Source organism: Anabrus simplex, chromosome 10 (assembly GCF_040414725.1).
Source record: "Anabrus simplex isolate iqAnaSimp1 chromosome 10, ASM4041472v1, whole genome shotgun sequence".
NCBI lineage: Eukaryota > Metazoa > Arthropoda > Insecta > Orthoptera > Tettigoniidae > Anabrus > Anabrus simplex.
In genome coordinates, this window is record NC_090274.1 from 44,141,523 (window position 1) to 44,162,046 (window position 20,524).

A 20,524-nucleotide genomic window follows, 5' to 3' on the forward strand; every position below is an offset into this window, starting at 1 on the left:
TTAATTCCAAAAACCATATCAGACCTCCTAGAGGCACTTTTACCACAATTAAAGAGCTGACCCGCTCTCAATTTTTCAAGCCTATTGAAGGCAATACCATACTTTGCAATTAATTGCCATCAAGGCACCACTTACAAAATAAAGCAGGGGTATCTCGTACCCAATCTACTGTGCCTTCGCGGGAAGAAAAAAACAGGTTAAGTTAATGGCCCAAGGTACAAAGATGAATGGAGGCGAGTACTTGCACTCCTACATGAAAGCTTGTTAAAACCGAAGTGGCTCTAGGCCGAATACACAAGGGCTATTCCCATACTATAGAGGTGACTCGTATTAGAAATTTCAACACATTAGGGAAGAGTAGAAAATCAGTTACGAAAACGCAATCACCTCAACTCAAAAAATGAAGGGGAGTTCGATTACATCTAATCCCCGATTTACATCTAAAATAATATGAAAATGTTACATAAGCCGGCACTAAGTTACATTTTTAAACAGACAGGTTACATTGAAAAGGTTTCGGACCTTCCCCGAGGGTTAAACTGCTGAGCTAGTAAGAAATAAAGATGTTAAACGGCCATTACCTTGTTGAAGAGCTGCTGCCCGAAGGAAAAGGCGCTACCCGCCCCCTGCTATACTTCCATACACTAAGCTAGATGTTGCTGAAGTGGCCGAGAGACAAGAAAATCAGCAGTTTATATATCCTCGTGGAAGATTCGAGACCTTTCATGAATAATTAAGACACACCCATTCAACTTTATTGGGTAGCTTAGAGTTTACACATGGAAATTTGAAGAAGACACCTCTGATTGGAGGGAAATAAATTACAGAAATTACTGATTTGATTAGTTCAAAACAGGCGGAAAGAAAGGATTAATATTGCCAACCCTCCAATGACAGAACGAAATTTAGTAAAGACAAAAACTTATGAATACAAAAATTTCTTCAAAAGAGTTCCTTCACTTCGCACCAGGGTGCGTGATCATTGTTTTTAAGCAGTGACATCTGTAAGAGAATGTCCACACTCCTAGATCAATGAAAAACAAAAACAAATCGAAATACCCACAGTGACATCTTCTGAGAAACGGTTAAGTTGATCCAGTTTTTGAAGTTCAGAGTTTCTCCAGTAGAGAAGTACTTTAAGGCGGAAAATTTAAATGTGCGGCGTAGAGGTGTACCAGCCGGTACAATAGTAATAAGTGAAATAAAACAATATTTATTTTTGTACCTCTCTTCTGCAAATTTGTCGCCTTGAAAGGACCATGAATTCGTTTCTACTTTCCGAATGACGAGACTACAATTTACAACTTTGAGCTCGTTGGACAGTGAGAAACTGCCACTGACGGTCGTTGCGCGAGAGCAGCATCTTATAATTATGTCATCAAAGTTTTCGTTTTAAGTCCCAGTGTGCCTCACACAAATCTCATAATGAAATAGAAAGAAAACCTTGCTTCTCTTGCGGGAAGAATAACTACATTTCATAAACTCACTTCTGGAGCCACCGTGGTTCAGGCGGCAATGCGCCGGCCCCTCTCCGCTGGATTCCGTGGTTCAAATCCCGGTCACTCCATGTGAGATTTGTGCTGGACAAAGCGGAGGCGGGACGGGTTTTCTCGAGGTATTCCAGTTTTCCCTCTTATCTTTCCTTCCAGTAACACTCTCCAATATCATTTCATTTCATCTGTCAGTCATTAATCATTGACCCAGAGGAGTGCGACGGGCTTCGGCAGCCGGCACAATTCCTATCCTCGCCGCTAGATGGGGACGTCATTCATTCCATTCCTGACTCGGTCGAATGAATGGAAACAGGCTGTGGATTGTCATTTTCAATCTCTCCGTCTCAATATTCGTGAGTAACCTTTAGGTTATATGGGACATGTAACTGGTACAAACAATACAGGAATAAATAGATATGGTACACAATAACAGTACAGCGATTTCTTTTGATGCTACCTTATTTAAATATGAAGCATTTTGAGGTGGGCAGAACCGAGACGATGAAGGGGAAAGAGGCGAGTAATGCAAGGAGTAATGTAACAATTTGCTTTACGTCGCACCGACACAGATAGGTCCTATGGCGACGATAGGATAGGAAAGGGTAGGAGTGGGAAGGAAGCGACCGTGGCATTAATTAAGGTACAGCCCCGGCATTTGCCTGGTGTGAAAATGGGAAACCATGAAAAACCAGCTTCAGGGCTGCCAACAGTGGGGTTCAAACCCACTATCTCCCAAATGCAATCTCACAGCTACGTGACCCAAACCGCGCGGCCGCTTGCTCAGTGAAAGAAGCGAAGTGCTCACACACGGAAGGATACTTTCCTTAGTTCATGAGTTGACTTCCACCTTAGCCCCCGACAACTCATTTAACACTCAGCTGACTGATATCCACAGTTGCAAATATATTCAGTACCTACCCAACTATGACTAAATATCCATAACTTCACACACTTAGGGTGCAAGTAGATATTTACATAAATAAAATTTAGTCTGTATTTGTACATACAGTAGAACCCCGCTTAACCGAAACCCGGCTTAACCGTAATGCTCTTGCAAAATTGTATTTTAATATTTTGTTTTTACCCTCTCGTTCTTAGCCGTCGATATTAGCAATTCTCTTGCTATATGTGCTGAGAGCTACTAGGCAAACCCTATTTTTATATTATGACTTATGCCAGAATGCACGTGTAGCATAAAAAACAAAATAGTTTCTTACCCTCTAGTTCATTCCATGATACATTTTTTCTTGAACAAACAGGAATTATTATTACTGTATTATTATTATTATTATTATTATTACTGTATTATTATTATTATTATTATTATTATTATTATTATTATTATTATTATTATTATTATTATTATTATTATTACTGTATTAATCGTCGTGAAGTTTATGCAGACGACTCCGACCTTGACAATAGCAGTTCTGAGAATTGAGTTACAGCAGGTGATGGATTTAATGCATTGGGAGTAAGATTGATTTCAAATTTTTATTAAAACACAGTACCACATGTTTTAATTACAGTACTGTAATAAAATTACTTTATACAGTATTCAGTTCAGTAGGAACAGAAAATTGTTTCATTATTTCAGATTGTTTTGCGCTTTGTATTGTTGATTAAACGGTGGCGCGACATAGTTGCACGACAGCGCTGGACCAACAAAATTCAGAAGAAAATCATTGATTTTATACAATGAGTGATATGTAAATATTTTAATGTTAATATGCAGTATGCACCTTTGCTTAACAAAGTTTATGCATTTTTATTTCGACATTTAACTTCCGAAAATATTTACTATGAGTCATCCGAAAAAACGCGTCAACCGAAGTGGCTCCGCCCCCTTTATTTCGGATAAAGGGGGTTCTACTGTACTTATTAACATTAATGATGTACATACCTAGCAATATGTATCCTAAGGAATCAGTTACCTATGCCTATAGCACTTGTATATAGCCTGTAAATATCTCTGTACATTAAAACACACCTGGAACCAAGAAATCCTCCTACCAAATACTGTATGACATTAACTCATACACATCCTCCCCTCCGCCCAACTTTCCCGAGATTTCCCACTTCCTCCTCCTCCTTCGAACTTCGTCAACAACGGTCTCTCACCCGCAAAAAAATCCAACTTGAAAACAAACAATTTTACATCCTGCCCAACACACCTAAAACAGTAGGTTAATTCACTCTACAATCTAACACACAAAGTTAACCAAACAAGGCCAGTAGTCCACACACCAAGAGTCCCCACGTCTAAACGAAATGTAAGACCAGATAGGTCGGTAATTTCAAATTTTCCCACCGTTGGCACTCTTCGAGTGACAGTAGTGGCAAAACAAAGCTAAAGTTCAAATAACGTGAGGAAGAAGATGTCGAACACTGGTAGCCTGTTTACCACGGTATCAGTTTTCTCTTAACTTTGAAGCTTGGGTTGGCAACCACGGCTCCTTTAGCTGAGTCCTGGCATTGCATCCATTTATTATCGGCACACTTTATCTTGGTGCATTTACACCCTAGTGCTGAATCGGTCGACCTCAGCAATCTTCGAGATTCGTACTAGCAACCTTTGGAACACAAACTATGAATCGCTTAAGCATCGTTGTGCGACATCTGGTGTACACTTTACGTATTAGTACTGTTGTTGTTTACACAGCAAAGCCAAACTATAGAATTCATGCTAGGAACAAGATTTTTTTTTTTTTTTACTATTGGCTTTACGTCGCACCGACACAGATATGTCTTATGGCGACGATGGGACAGGAAAGGGCTACGAGTGGGAAGGAAGCGGCCGTGGCCTTAATTAAGGTACAGCCCCAGCATTGGCCTGGTGTGAAAATGGGAAACCACGGAAAACCATCTTCAGGGCTGCTGACAGTGGGATTCGAACCTACTATCTCCCGATTACTGGATACTGGCCTCACTTAAGCGACTGCAGCTATCGAGCTCGGTAGGAACAAGATTCGCATCGAGAAATGTTATATAATGTGTATGTGACATAGTTGTTGGCTTAAGATAATAACGGTTTAGAAACTTCATATCGATCGATCATATTCTCGATTCAATTCAGATTTCATTTTCATTTAGCTGGCAGCACTATCGGAACCGGGACAGCTCCCTCCTTACTCCTCACCCCCGTACACAAATGCACCAAGATAAAGTGTGCCGATAGTACTTGTGCCAGGCTCCTCACTTTTATCTATCCTGTCCCACCTTCCTTGGTCAGCTTCATTCTTTTCCGACCCCGACGGTATTAGATCATTTGAGGTCAAAGAAGTCTTACATTTTCATGCCCTTCGTGGCCCTTGTCTTTCTTCGACCGATACCTTAAGTTTTAGAAGTGTCGGATCCCTTCCATTTTTCCATCTGATTAGTGTTAATAGACGATGGTTGCCTACTCAATAGCGGCGATTGTGAATACGGTAAGAAGTGGGAGGTGGGGGTAGACATAAAAATTGAAACAAATAGCCATAAAATGGAAATGTTTTGATGGTCTCTGAGTGAATTTCGACAGAGACGTAAAGACTGTCGGTCTACCAATTTACGTGCGGTAATAATAGCACATTATGCGGAGGGATGAAAGGAATATAGGGAGGAGAGTGATGGATATGACTGTGGATGGGACTAGAAATAGGGGGAGACCAAGAAGGAGGTGGACAGATAATGTACGAGAAGATCTGAACGAGAAGAAATTAGGAGAAGATGATGTCTGGGAGTGCCTGTTGCCATTACTTGATGGATGCAGTATTTTTGTATCTGTCTCTTGGCACAGGCCAGATCAAAGTGTAGCTTCCACCGAAGTCCCAGTCTCATCCATGGCTGTGACAATATGGAAGCTGCTGGGGGTATGAGTGGTGCTGAGTAATGACATTTGGAGCACAAATAGGGTCCGAGTGTTATGAAAGGTGTTGCTCATAGGATCAGTCGTGCTGCAGTGGCATCTTCTGGTCCAGTGAGGAAAGCAATGGCAAACGACCTCACTCCTCATCTTGCCTAGTACGCCTCATTTGGGCTCTGCCATTGGTTTTTGTGGTTTTCCTATAACTGCATAGCCTTTGGTGGTGCTATCTGAGGATCCAACCAGCCTGATGACCTAACAGACAGACATATGTCTGGGATTGAATAATGTGGAAAAGACTTGCCAGAAACATCGACCCCGCTTGAAGTGGGAGAAGAAGAAGAAGAATAGCACTACATAATAAAACTTTCACCAAAGGAAGAATACTTACGCATGCATTACAACTAAACTGAAGTACGGCGTGATTATACAATTTAAAAGTCATTTAGTGTTTGACTATACACTAATAAAGTAACAGACACATTGACTTGGTGAGACTGCTAGACTGCCGAATGCGTGCGGCAAGAGGATAACCTTGGAAAAGGTATATACACCTGCAACCCTTCGTCGGAGCACATACTACACATGGCTCCGCGGGTTGATCGATAGATGCAGAGTGGGTTTCGTCCCTTAAAGGTGCGTCCACACCAAGATGTTTTTGTTAACTTTTTTAATAAACATTGTTAATGAACAATGTTCATGAACATTTCTGTCTGTTAATAAACAAAATAGCGTGTTCATTAACTTTTCGAGCATGTTGATAAACAAAATTTCTTTAACTTTTGTGAATGAAACTTTTCATTAACATTTCGTGTTTTCGTTAACATTTCGGTTCGCACATGCGCGCAAAGACGCAATTAGAACACGCAAATTCGTAGCGCGGAATACAATTCTTTTATTAATTTTTCGAAATAGACTGTCGAATCGCAAGCAACTGATATACACCATACAAATACATAAGTGAAGTGTAGGAGTATTTCTCTTACACTCTTACATGATCCTTGGTAGGAATCACCAGTCGCTAGGAATCTTCAAGTTATACTTAGTCTAACATTAATGCAGATGGCATTCCGACAAATTTGTATCATTTCTTGCAATTTCAGACTCAATTACTGTCAACAAGAACTGAAAGTCTTGTGGGGACATTCTCAGAAAGTTTTGAAAGCCTGCTGCATCATGAATTGAAAGTTCTGACATAGGCCTAAGTGTCCTCTCCAAACTTAATTCTAAACGCTTTTCCAATATTTTTCTTTGCCACACTTTGCGTCTGCGTTTTTCTCTAATTGCACTCATTAAAATAGTGAAAGCTGCAGCTGTATTTTCTTCTTCCTGACCCTATCCATTGTAACCTCACAAACAGATATTTTGGTGTGGATACAATGTTAAAGAAGTTTGTTAACAAAAGTTTATTTGGTGTGGACACAATGTTAAAAAGGTTTGTTAACAAAAATTTATTAACATCTTGAGAAATGTTTTCGTTAACATTGTTCATTAACTTTGTTTCGTTAACATTGTTTATTAACTTTGGTGTGGACTAACAATAAGAGGCCACGGCTTGTCCGTGGTCCAACAGCTCTGTACTCTGACCGGCCAACCGAGCAGAGGAAAGGTGGCCACGGTTCTACCGTGGCTCTACGCCTCTGCATTCGGGAGACGGGCCTGGGGCACAGTGCTGGACTTCACGCCTGGCCCCACCCGTCGGCTGTCCTGAGAATAGTTTGCCGTGGTTTTCCATTCTCCTGCACTAAGGCGAATGCCGGGACAGTTCGCAGTGTACGCCACGGCCGCCAACCCCGTCACCTTCTCCTCACATCTCCTTCGCCGTAACAAATCTCCCGGCCTGAGAGACGGCGTAACCATCTTAGAGGCCCGCCTCCCCCTTCAGGGGAGGAATAAAAACGTTTCGTAGCAGTAGTCCGCGTATTTCCGCTAAGTATTTTTCTTAATAATTAAAGAAGTTAATGGAAAGAATTATCTGAAAAGACAACTGGGTTTGCACATTTTTTTTACCATTCCTAGTTTCAGGCGGCTAAAATAGAATAAAAATATATTATTTTCCCCCTAATCGCCGCTACTGTGCCTACTTGTACGACAATAATAACCACCACCTGGCATTGCATCCACTGACTTGTGCCAGACTTCTCACTTTTATCTATCCTGTCCGACCTTCCTTGGTCAGCTTCATTCTTTTCCGACCCCGACGGTATTAAATCATTCGAGGTCAAAGAAGTCTTACATTTTCATGCCCTTCGTGGCCCTTGTCTTTATTCGACCGATACCTAATCGTAATCACTAAACTGATTACGATAATTCCACATCGACCCCCAGCCAAAAAACATATCCATACTACAAAGTAATTTGCTTTATCAAAAAATAAACAAATCATCTTACAAAGAATATATTAAACTTAGCGTAATTATACTAGAAGATAAATGAACGGGGCATTTTTATAACGATACACCTTAATCGGCAACGCTATATCTATTATTTATGCCTGCTGTGAGACGTGGAATATGTTCACAGATCGATCTACTTGACTGCAATTGAAGTACTTCTATTAACAACGTGCCTTTCTACAGATCCTCAGCTAGTTTTGCACGATCCTCTCCTTCGATCGAAACGTGCGCAGTGGTATGTTTATTTTTATCGTGCCACCTTACTCATTCATTCTTGTATTCAAGGTCTTTAGGCCTTTTCAATTGTGAAATTATATAACCCTTTGGTCACAGGGGTCGCGGGTTCGATTCCAGGTCGGATCGGAGATGTTAACCTTGAATGGTTAATTCCCTTGGCTCGGGGACTGGGTGTTTGTGCTGTCCCCAACATCCCTGCAACTCACACACCACACATAACACTATCCTCCACCGCAATAACACGCAGTTACCTACATATGGCAGATGCCACCCACCCTCATCGAAGGGTCTGCCTTACAACGACTGAACCCGGCTAGAAATAGCCACACGAAATTATAATTGTGAAATTACTAACTGACGAACCCGCTGTCACGCTAGTAATTTTACGATTGAAAAGGGCTAAATTAAATTATGGTTCACTTCCGGGAACTTTTTTTTTTTTTTTTTTTTGCTACTTGCTTTACGTCGCACCGACACAGATAGGTCTTATGGCGACGATGGGATGGGAAAGGCCTAGGAGTTGGAAGGAAGCGGCCGTGGCCTTAATTAAGGTACAGCCCCAGCATTTGCCTGGTGTGAAAATGGGAAACCACGGAAAACCATTTTCAGGGCTGCCGACAGTGGGGCTCGAACCCACGATCTCCCGGATGCAACTTCCGGGAACTTACTGTTTGATTATAACTGCTTTTGGCGACAACAGTACCATATATCGAACAATTCTACCTTTGGTATGGTGGTAAAAGGGCTGAAAAGTCAGGTTGCGAGTTTCGCCAAGAGAAAATGTCCGCTCAATTGAAATTGAAAAAAAAAAATCTTTCACCTCCTCTTTTTGGTCCTAATATATTTCTCAGAATGTTTCTTTCCTCTTTATCCAGTTGCTCTGCCCCATCACATAAACGGGATTGTAAGTACAGGTTACCGATTCTTCTTCTTCTTCCTCTCCTAATTTCGTTACGTCCTCTGTAGGACCACGGGCAGCTTTGTCATGGTTTAGGTTTTCTTCTTCTCCTCCAGAACCTCTTCATCCTCGCTCTCTTTCTCACCCGTTCTTCAGCTGATATTTTCAGTGTCCTCTTCTCTTGTCTCCCCCACTCGTGCTTCTCTACCCTCTTCCTGTACCTTTCTCTGTCACTGAGCTCTGGTTGGTATATATTTATTTCTCCAGCTCTCTGTTCCTTCAACCTTGATCCCCATCTCAGTCCATATAAGTTCCCGTCTTTCCTCTAGTCCTACTCTCCATGTCAATCCTGATCACATGTCCAGCAAATCTTGCTCTTTTGAGTCTTATTTCTTCTTATTTCAGTACAGTTCCTCCTTTGATCTTCGCTTCCATCTTTCACCAATTTTAGTATATGTACCGCCGAAGCACCGGGCAAGTTGGCCGTGCGGTTAGGGCCAGTTCTGAAGATGGTTTTTCGCGGTTTCCCATTTTCACACCAGGCAAATGCTAGGCTGTACTTTAATTAAGGCCAAGCCGCTTCTTCCCCCCCCCCCCCTAGCCCTTTTCTATCCCATCGTCACCATAAGACCTAGCTGTGCCGGTGCGACGTAAAGCCAATTGTAAAAAAAAAAAAAAAAAAAAAGTAAGAACATCTTTCACCTCCTCTTTTTGGTCCTAATATCTTTCTCAGAATGTTTCTTTCTTCTTTATCCAGTTGCTCTGCCCCATGCCTTCCTAGTGTCACCGTCTCGGCTACGTTCCTCGCTGTTGTCTTGTAGTGCCTGAGCTTTGTGTCTGTTGATATGTTTCTTTTATTGTACACTTATAAGCCTCCGTGGCTCAGGCGGCAGCGCGCCGGCCTCTCCCCGCTGGGTTCCGTGGTTCAAATCCCGGTCACTCCATGTGAGATTCGTGCTGGACAAAGCGGAGGCAGGACAGGTTTTTCTCCGGGTACTCCGGTTTTCCCTGTCATCTTTCATTCCAGCAACACTCTCCACTGTCACTTCATTTCATCTGTCAGTCATTAATCATTGCCCCAGAAGTGTGCGACAGGCTTCGGCAGCCGGCATTAGTGACTGTGATTCTTTACCAAGGGAGATGTTCGATAGATTTCTATGTTCTTTGAAATCATTTAAGGAAGGATTAGGTATATATTTGACAAGGTATCTAAAAAGCCTCCGTGGATATTTGCCCCAATTTGTTCTCTTGAATTCCAATTTTATCTTCGTATTATGATCCCTCCTATTAAAACAACGTCATTAAAGCGCATTCGTGTACTAATGTCATTCCACACCATCCCTCCACTGACAGCTTGGAACATACCACTTAGTCGAGCAGCTCGTCTCCTTACTCCCACGTCTTCCGAACTAAAATTTGCTACATGTTCGTAACACTTGTCGGAAATTACCCAGCACAAATCGTGCTGCTTTGCTTTTTCGAATGAAGTAATCCTTGCAAGGGTTCTATACACTGGAACCATATTACAATGGAGGTCTTACATGCGACTTACACGCCCTCTCCCTAACATACTTGCTGCAACCCCTAAATACCTTCATAAACGTATGAAGAGATCTTTAATCATTATTTACAACCAGTGATGGGAAAAGTACAAAATAAAAGTAAGGCAGTGACTTACCCGAGAAAAATGTACTCAATTACAATTACTTTTTCAAAAAGTAATCAGTAAAATTGCTTCACAGAACGCGAGTCTTTAGAGAATCACTGACATTTTTCTTGCACATGGGGGTGGAATGCTGCCAAAGTTAGCAAGGAAAAATACATTACTCCATTTTGTGTTATTTAGGATAGAGACATTAAGTGGCTGTCATCACTAGGCGAGACTAATCAGACTCTCAAAGTCATTGCTACAAGCAAAATTTGCATATCACTTTCGTGTTTGCATTAGTTTCAGGATAACTCATTCAAAATAGTTAGATATTCAAATAGGGGAATGGAAAAGCCTTAACCCCTTGATGTATCCACAAAGAAGCACACAAAATGCTGTCAGATGGTACAATTATTTATTTGACCCTAACAGCACATAAACGTACACAACCTTTATCACTGCTGTCACAAACAAATGCAACACCAAGAAGGAGTGGTCAGAACTTTATGCCAATTGCAGGGTAGACTGACGTCACTGAGGTATGCTCATGATGTGAAATGCGCCGCTGTGCTGCGCACGTAGCGAACGATAAATGGGACACGGCGTTGGCGAATGGCCCACTTCGTACCGTGATTTCTCAGCCGACAGTCATTGTAGAACGTGTTGTCGTGTGCCACAGGACACGTGTATAGCTAAGAATGCCAGGCCGCCGTCAACGGAGGCATTTCCAGCAGACAGACGACTTTACGAGGGGTATGGTGATCGGGCTGAGAAGGGCAGGTTGGTCGCTTCGTCAAATCGCAGCCGATGCCCATAGGGATGTGTCCACGGTGCAGCGCCTGTGGCGAAGATGGTTGGCGCAGGGACATGTGGCACGTGCGAGGGGTCCAGGCGCAGCCCGAGTGACGTCAGCACGCGAGGATCGGCGCATCCGCCGCCAAGCGGTGGCAGCCCCGCACGCCACGTCAACCGCCATTCTTCAGCATGTACAAGACACCCTGGCTGTTCCAATATCGACCAGAACAATTTCCCGTCGATTGGTTGAAGGAGGCCTGCACTCCCGGCTTCCGCTCAGAAGACTACCATTGACTCCACAGCATAGACGTGCACGCCTGGCATGGTGCCGGGCTAGAGCGACTTGGATGAGGGAATGGCGGAACGTCGTGTTCTCCGATGAGTCACGCTTCTGTTCTGTCAGTGATAGTCACCGCAGACGAGTGTGGCGTCGGCGTGGAGAAAGGTCAAATCCGGCAGTAACTGTGGAGCGCCCTACTGCTAGACAACGCGGCATCATGGTTTGGGGCGCTATTGCGTATGATTCCACGTCACCTCTAGTGCGTATTCAAGGCACGTTAAATGCCCACCGCTACGTGCAGCATGTGCTGCGGCCGGTGGCACTCCCGTACCTTCAGGGGCTGCCCAATGCTCTGTTTCAGCAGGATAATGCCCGCCCACACACTGCTCGCATCTCCCAACAGGCTCTACGAGGTGTACAGATGTTTCCGTGGCCAGCGTACTCTCCGGATCTCTCACCAATCGAACACGTGTGGGATCTCATTGGACGCCGTTTGCAAACTCTGCCCCAGCCTCGTACGGACGACCAACTGTGGCAAATGGTTGACAGAGAATGGAGAACCATCCCTCAGGACACCATCCGCACTCTTATTGACTCTGTACCTCGACGTGTTTCTGCGTGCATCGCCGCTCGCGGTGGTCCTACATCCTACTGAGTCGATGCCGTGCGCATTGTGTAACCTGCATATCGGTTTGAAATAAACATCAATTATTCTTCCGTGCCGACTCTGTTTTTTCCCCAACTTTCATCCCTTTCGAACCACTCCTCCTTGGTGTTGCATTTGCTCTGTCAGTCAGTGTATATGTGCCTGTCCAGGCTTCTAGAAAGAGACATTTTCTCGTAAATTCTAGAGTGCTTAAGGCCCAGATATAATGTACAGAATATTCTACAAAGTACTCGTCTACCCAGTACCATTCTTGATGTTACAGCGTTTTTCACAATTCTGTAGTGGATTACAAATCATATATCCAGGTAATAATAAATTATATACGGGTTCTTACATTGACTGAACTCATGTAAATATCTATATACAACAAATGTTTCATGACATAACCTCACAAATAATGCGATCGTAAACTAATAATGATACTAATAAGTGGATGTACATCACAAGTAATAATAATAATAATAATAATAATAATTCGAGCTCGATACTTGCATTATTTACCCATGGGTGAGAGAATACTGTTTCAAGTTATATCAGTTTATCACACTTGCGTCTCTATTCACCATCACATGTTTATTCCGGCTCCATTCTCGACCACGTAATCCCTATGGATGGGGGCGGTATCCTCTGCCGCAGTCGTTAGATGCGACTAAAAGGGAGACCAAGGACTCTCAACTTGGGAGCGCGGTTCCGCTGAGTCTGGCACTTGTGTCAGTGTCCTCGATCAACTATCGTTCTTTCCCGACCTCGATGATATTGGATTTTCGAGGCCTTAGGGGTCTTTCATTTTCACGCCCTTCATGCCCATTCCCCTTCTCTTACCGATACCTTCACTTTTCGAAGTGTCGGGCCTTCTCCATTTTCCTTCTGATTAATGCTAGTAGAGGATGGCTGCCCAGTTTTACTTCCTCCTTAAACAATAATCACCACCACCATCTCGGCCGTGTAGTACACAATTATATAAATCTTAACCAGTAACCATGATAACCTACCAGTAAATGAACGAGTGCGCGAAGTATCCTGGAATTATACCCTTGACACAACGCCTTGTGAGTGCTAGGGCTTCAAATGTTGCTAAGTTCTTGATGCGATGTACAGGTGACCCAAAAATCCATTAACATTTGACGAGGCAATTCTTCACGGAATATTGGAAGTAGAGAGGTAATAATTGACACACATGATTGGCATGACGTGGGGTTTTATTGACACCGAAGTAAAGTACGCAAAATGACCAAAAGATGGTGGTTCATACCGATACACAACCAAAAATTAGCATAACAATCGAGGTTTATCAAAGACGATGCTCAACCTATCGGCAGTCATTCATCAACAATACCTGTAATCGAGAGGACAATGTTGTGAACAGCACTGTACAGCATATCCATAAGTATGGGGAGAAATTGCCGTCGGATATTCTCTTTTAGCATCCCTAATGCGATCGGATGATCGCGGCAGACTTGCGACTTCAGGTAATCCCACAACCAATAATCACACGGATTGAGGTCTGGGGACCGAGGAGGCCAAGCATGACAGGCTCCGATTGCAGGCGCATCTGACGCCCACGCGCTCGCTTTCATTCCCCACCCCTTTGGGGCGGGCCACCTAGAGGGTGTCGCCCTCTCCCTGGCCAGGGGATTGGACGGGGTTGTTTTGGATTGGAGGAAGAGGGAGATGAGGAAGAAAAGGATTACTGGTTTTGAGGATATGTTGAAGTACAGGATTGTTCTGAAGCGAGGTTAGGATTACTCTTTATTGTATAGTGTGGGCATAGGAGGGTTTTTATGTTTATTGATTTTTTTGTTTCATTTTGTAGTTTTGTTTCACGGGTAATACAGGGCATTGGAACATTCTGTGAGCGTTTTTCCTTTTTTTTTTTTTTTTTTTTTTTTTTTTTTACAGACATTATGGATAGCTGCGTTACAACAAACTTCATGAGTAACACAAGTTGATACATGTTACATAGTTTGGAACAGAATAGAGAAAACATAAATAAATTAAACGTACATAGTTATTTATCTTTCCTTATCAGAGCCTAATACAGAATATTAGTGAATTAAAAAAGATCTAACACATGCACTCCAGGTTAAAATACGTAAACTTTACATTGGAAGACAGAATTGAAGCATTTACATATGATCTCTATTGGATATATATATAAATTAAGGGACTATCTATTAACTATCAGTACATTAAGTATAAATTGGTATTAAAAAATATGAGGGGAGATATGTACAAATTGGCTACTGTGTGGAAAAAGGAGGGGGGGGGGTGACGTGGTAACAACGAAAATGAGAAATCTCCCTTAAATAGTCTCCACATGCTGTCCGGGTGGGCCCTCTCTCACGACAGCTCCTTTTATACCTTTTATACCGTACACGGGTCTCACGGGGCATCACTGACGTGTTGCTGTCCAGCACCATCTGTTGGCCTGTTTGTGCACTCGTTGTTGGTGTCAATAAACGTCCATGCCATATCAAGCATGTGTGTCACTTATTACCTCTCTACTTCGAATATTCCGCGAAGTATTGCCTCGTCAAATCTTAACGGACTTTTGGGTCAACCTGTATATCGATTACTGGAATGTAACGATTAAGAGCAAAATTTACTAAAAAAATAATCGTTACAAGTAATTCAATTACTGTTACTCAATTACTTCCCAACTCTGTTTACAGACTCATTAATGTGATTATCCTAACGAAGATCTTTCCTTATGTTAACATGTCAGAGGGGGACGGGAATTGCAGAGGTAAAATGTTGAAGTCCATGTGTTGCAAGAATGTTGATGACTTTGTGTGTTTAAGTGACGTTTAAATTCTAATTCTGTACAGCCCTAAACATGAGTAACTGCTGTCAGTCATATGATACACTTCGCGTGCTGCATGAACACATCATAGTTTCATGCATGAGCACATACCACAGTGGTAGATTCAGCCCGTCGGAGCACGCATGTTTTACCCGAGACTTCCTCGCAGTCCAGGTAATCTTACGTCTTAGACTGTTTCCTAGTTCAATCACCCCGTGCAGATTAAGGTAAGGAGGGAAAACATATTTTCTACGTGTAGTGCTTCGGCTTTATGTAAGTACTAGCTGTAAGTCTGTCTACAGTAGAGGTGTTCACTCTGGGCATTTCGTCTCGCGAGCGCACAGGGCTTTCTACGTGTTGTGCTTCGCCTTTATGTAAGTACTAGCTGTAAGTCTGTCTACAGCATAGGTGTTCACTCTGGGCATTTCGTCTCGCGAGCGCACAGGGCTGTAAGCGGGCGGGAAGGCAGGCTATGAGCGTCCCTCAGCCACAGTGACGTGGTTACGTCACAGGCCGTGAATTTTGGGGGAGGTTCTCCCAGGCACTCCCGATCACTGTGGTGATACCCGAGTTTGAAATTGAGGCAGAAAATAAAAACAGAGGGCAGAAATCCACGTCATTTTCAATTTACGTTTTAAGAAATTAGTTATTTATGTTCATTGCAGTTTATGTGTTTTGACCGGATACAAAAAACGTTAGGCCTTAAACCTCAAATATTTTTGCACACTACGTAATTATACTGCATTATAATGAATTAAAATTTGTACTATTATATTTTAAGAGGTGCTTTAGGAACATTTCTAATATAATACGGAGTTAAGGTGGATAAGCCGTTGCTTGCGGTTGTTTGGGTTTAAATTATCTGATAAACTCACCAACAATTCCAATCATGCTTACCGGGAATGGCATCAGTTAGGTTATTTATTTGAAGACTTACTGTAGGTCTACATCTACTATGTACATGCATTTACATTATTGTGCTTTAATCGTGAACAGTGAATATCTATGTCCTCACTCGTGATGAAACTCCTCGCCATTATAATAGGACGCCTGATAAGTTTTAAATACTATTTTCAGAAACTCAGTGAACAGAGAAAGTCACATATTAACACTACAACACGGTGCAAAATCAAGCAGTAAAGGTTTTGTTGAATGAATAACACGAATTTTACTTTTTCTTAAATGGAAAATGCTGTCATTCTAATACAAGGAATTATAAATCGTGGCTTGTACGCTTAAACCTCGTATCTTTGTAAATTATAACGTAAACTGTAACACAAAAATTATAATTTGTTGGTTTTCTTTGAATGAAATAGATGAAAATGAAATAGTCTGTTTATATCGAACGCAGTATAAATAAAACTGGAGTATCTTAAAAAGGTCGGTTTTCTTACGATTATAGCATCTTTAAACAAACACAGTATCCCAATCAACATTTCGCTGAGTAGTGGAGGAGAGCTTCTTAATTGCAATCGGACGTCACTGTTCCACTTCCTTGCAAAGTGTGCTCGCTCTCCCGCTTCGCTGTGACGTAGACTTGCTACGTAAGCTGCCCGCAGTTACGTCACGTGAGCCCGGCCGCAGTGGGCTAGCCTCAACGGGCACCCAGCTGAGCACCTCTGGTATACAAGAAGGAAGAAGTGTTACCAGTGTAGGGGAGAGAGGGGCAAGTGAGTCAAATATGTCATAATAACCAGAAATACATATTTGAAATTAATAATAAATATAGAAAATAATTTACAATTGGTGCAAATGTCAACTGGAAAAAGAATTAGGGGAGTACCAGGGAGGATTTCGACCATGGCGTGGTTGTCCAGAGCAAATCATAATATTAAAATATTAATGCACATTCTACAAAAGAAGACAGAAACAAATGATTGTCACTTTCGTACACTTTCGGAAAGCTTATGATTGCATTCACCGACCTTCAGTATTAAAAATATTACGAAATTTTGGATTACATCCTAAATTAGTTAAAATGATAAGCTTAACGTTAACAAACACTAAATCAAAGGTGAAGTTTAGAGGAGAATTATCCGAAGCGTTCACAATCAAAACAGGACTAAGACAAGGTGATGTACTATCACCACTATTGTTTAATTGTACTCTGGAATACTTGATGAGAGAATGGTATAAAGAGAATAACGAAAATATAAAAATTAGATACACGAAAGATGAGGAGAAAATTCAGTGTTATGAATTTTTCCATGTTATCAGAATTCTAAAACCAGCTTAGCTATTCTCCTGATACAATACAGACTTGTACCAAGTTCCGTGGACTTGAACTAACGTAGTTCTTCGTCCAGAATAATTATAGAATATATCACAAGCCGTATGCTTGTTTCGTCTCGCCCTGATCCGACAGCATCACAGCAGCTACGTACTGTATCTCGAAGCGACAACTCACTGTCCCGAAAATAATTGTCTCGAAGCGACCACTTACTGTCTCAAAAATAAATGTAGTTGTGTCTCGAAGTGACCACTCACTGTCTCGAAATAATAAAGTTGTGTCTGGAGGATTGTTCCGCGCCAGATAATATACACGAGCTCTCCCCACTCTTGGTAACAACACCATACCCAGTCTCTTTACAACGTAGCATCGGATTCGTAGATCTCATATCATATCTTCCCTCTCTTCATTCTTCACAAGTAACCAGTAGGCGTGGCAACGAAGTAGTCGGTAGCTTGCGCTACCCTTGCGCGCGGGTCGCTGTATAATACTTTCCTCATGAGTTAAACCCCAGTGAGTCATCCGAAATTTCCAGCGTCAAGAATAACTTTTCCGTGTACACAAGTATGGGATGAAATGGTACAAACTCTATCTCAACCAGGCCCCGATTTACAAATGGGCGGACTGGGCATTTGCCCAGGGCGCCAGTTTTTGAGGGGCGGCGGCCGGCGGATCGAGTAATTATGGCCTGCGTGAATTACGTTTCAAATTCATTACACTCAAATTAATTTTAACTTCCACAAATTATTCCAATTATTTTATTAGCCTATATAAAACACTTTAAATTATTCTAACTTTAAAACCTGAATTCCATCTATATATATAAATTTTATGAAGAAAATGTGTCTTGTTCCTAAAATTATTTACTTACATACAAACTATCAAACTGAACCAACGGCTTTTTAAATAAAAATAAAAACAGCCAGATTCTTATCTGGCTATTACCTTTATTTGGCTTGATAAGTTTAATTATGAGATTAACTGTATTTGCATAATGTGCTGTTTTAAAACTCATAATCTTGAAAACTGTAATATTTAATTTGTAAACAATTATTTTTTAGGGCGCTAACTACTTGAAATCGGGGTCTGATCTCAACATATTGACCATATTCACAGTACATAATGAATTCCTATCTATAGTTTAAATAATAAATGATGTTCTAATATATATGTAATATGATTCCAAAAGCCTTATTTACAATTGACTGAAGTTAAATTAATATGTGTTAATGAATAATTTCCGATGACGGATAATCTTGATATCGAGTGATATCACGTAATAGGACTGTACAATAACAATTAATATGGCTGGAGAAGCCTGGACGGTTACAACTAGGGTGGAGCAAGCGAGTCTCATTTACTACTGATTATTGATCAGAATAATCCACTTGATTTTGGGCTTACAGTGTACAAAAATTTCAAAAAATATAAAAATTGCAAGTAACGACATAAATACACGGATTAACAAATAAGTTCTTTCAACCAATTATGTTATAAATCGACGGGTTGTTCTTGTGGTCTCTTGTAATTACTACCTTATCTTGTAGATAGCTCTCTCGGTCTATTCAGAGATCCCCCGTCTTTGGAGAAACGCTTGCCGCCAGTCTTTTCCCGCCATCTTCCTGTTCTGAATAAGTCAATTTCCTTCAGTGAACTCGAATGCGAACCTTTTCTACAGAAAGAATGTTAAATATAAGAAGGTTTAAGCTAGTTTCCACTTTAAAGACGGAGAAGTTAAGTAATTATCAGATTTATTTAGAAAAACCATTCTATGGGTTGTCACTTTTTGATATGAGGAAGCGTCAGCTAACATCAGAGAGTGCATCGATTAATTCTGTAAAGTAATGTTGTTAGTGGTATAATATGTTAAATATATTTTATCACGGATAAAGCATTTTTTGCAAACCACCTTCATACCATGCCACTCCCTTGTCTGTCTTCATTAGGTAATTTCTGACTCCACCCCCAAACCCCCGGTTACTCTGCGTTAGACATGGTCCTTTCGAAATATGCTGTGGCGAAACGGTATGTTGTATCGACAAACGGATTGCATCATCACATGACCCTATTAGTGGCCTAAATTTTTGGTCCTAAGACATTTTCTCGTATCTGGGCTATTTATACCGTACCATAGATAGAGGTGAATGTTTCGATCTATATCACATTTCGTATGCTTTTCACAAGTTGGAAACTTATTTTTCCAACTTAGCAGACAGCTACAGTCTTGAAACTTAGTAGGCATATCGATAGTGAAACGACCTACAATTTTGGTTCTTTGACGTTTTGTCGTATCTCCATCGGCTGCACCTTAGACTGCTTTGGAAACTTAGATTAGGCTAAAATTGTAGCACAGTTTCCGCATATTCCTTTCATTTTCCTTTACATGTATAGCAGCTAGAGTAATGAAATTTGGTTTATGTATGGCCAATGGTTGGGCCAAGGCGCCTGCTGAATTTCGTGTTTCTATCTGGCTTATAAGTGTGTGAATCAGTAAAATAATATATGGGAAATAAACAAAATTGACCAAAACTGGGAAAACGAAGCTCAATCTAACGCAGAAGGGGTCGAGATACGACAAAAAGTCATAGAACCAAAGTTGTAGATCTCTTCATTTCAGGAAATGCAATTCGTTTGTTGATAGCAATTACCGTTCAGCCACAAAATACATCGAAACGAAGGTCTGCACCATCATTAAATTTGGCTGAATATGTCTATATTTTTCGGGGTAAAATACCAATTAAATATTTGAACATCTTACAATTTCTCCGTCGGTTACTGGCTAAAAGCTATAATTTTATGACATTTTATTTTTAGCGCACAGGATCATTGCGTCCACCATTTTGTTTTGGGGGAGGGGGCAAAATACTTAAATTTGAACTTAGGAATGTTTCCTTAGGTTACACCCTAATAGCTATTAGTTTGCCGAATTTCAAGTTTCTAGCTCATCTGAAAGTAGGTAAACATTAATGTCAGTGAGTCAAGTCAGCTGACCTTGCCTTGTGGCTTTATAATAAGAGATTTGGAAGGAGCTGGACTAAACGATCAAACCATTATTTATTTCTTTTCTTTTGCAGAAGGAGTCGCTCCTCCGAACAGGTCATCTAGCCAACAACAACTAGTCTCCATCAGAGCTACGAAATATGAGTAAGTATTTACCATCTTAATAAAGAACACTTTATTTAGATTGCAAAATGTTCCGAAAATCTTGTCCTGTGTTTCTTATAACTTTGTAG

General features: G+C 41.3%; 1 protein-coding gene across 1 annotated transcript in view; it reads left to right on the plus strand.

The window, feature by feature from the left end:
• The first annotated feature begins 15,189 nt into the window (after positions 1 to 15,189).
• Positions 15,190 to 20,524, plus strand: part of LOC136881792 (endothelin-converting enzyme homolog) — a 115,857-nt gene continuing 110,522 nt past the window's right edge. Inside the window, exons 1-2 of the mRNA XM_067154229.2 lie at positions 15,190 to 15,235; positions 20,366 to 20,435. Of these exons, the coding sequence (XP_067010330.2) occupies positions 15,205 to 15,235; positions 20,366 to 20,435 (101 nt within the window). The 5' untranslated portion in view covers positions 15,190 to 15,204. The remainder of the gene's footprint in view (positions 15,236 to 20,365; positions 20,436 to 20,524) is intronic.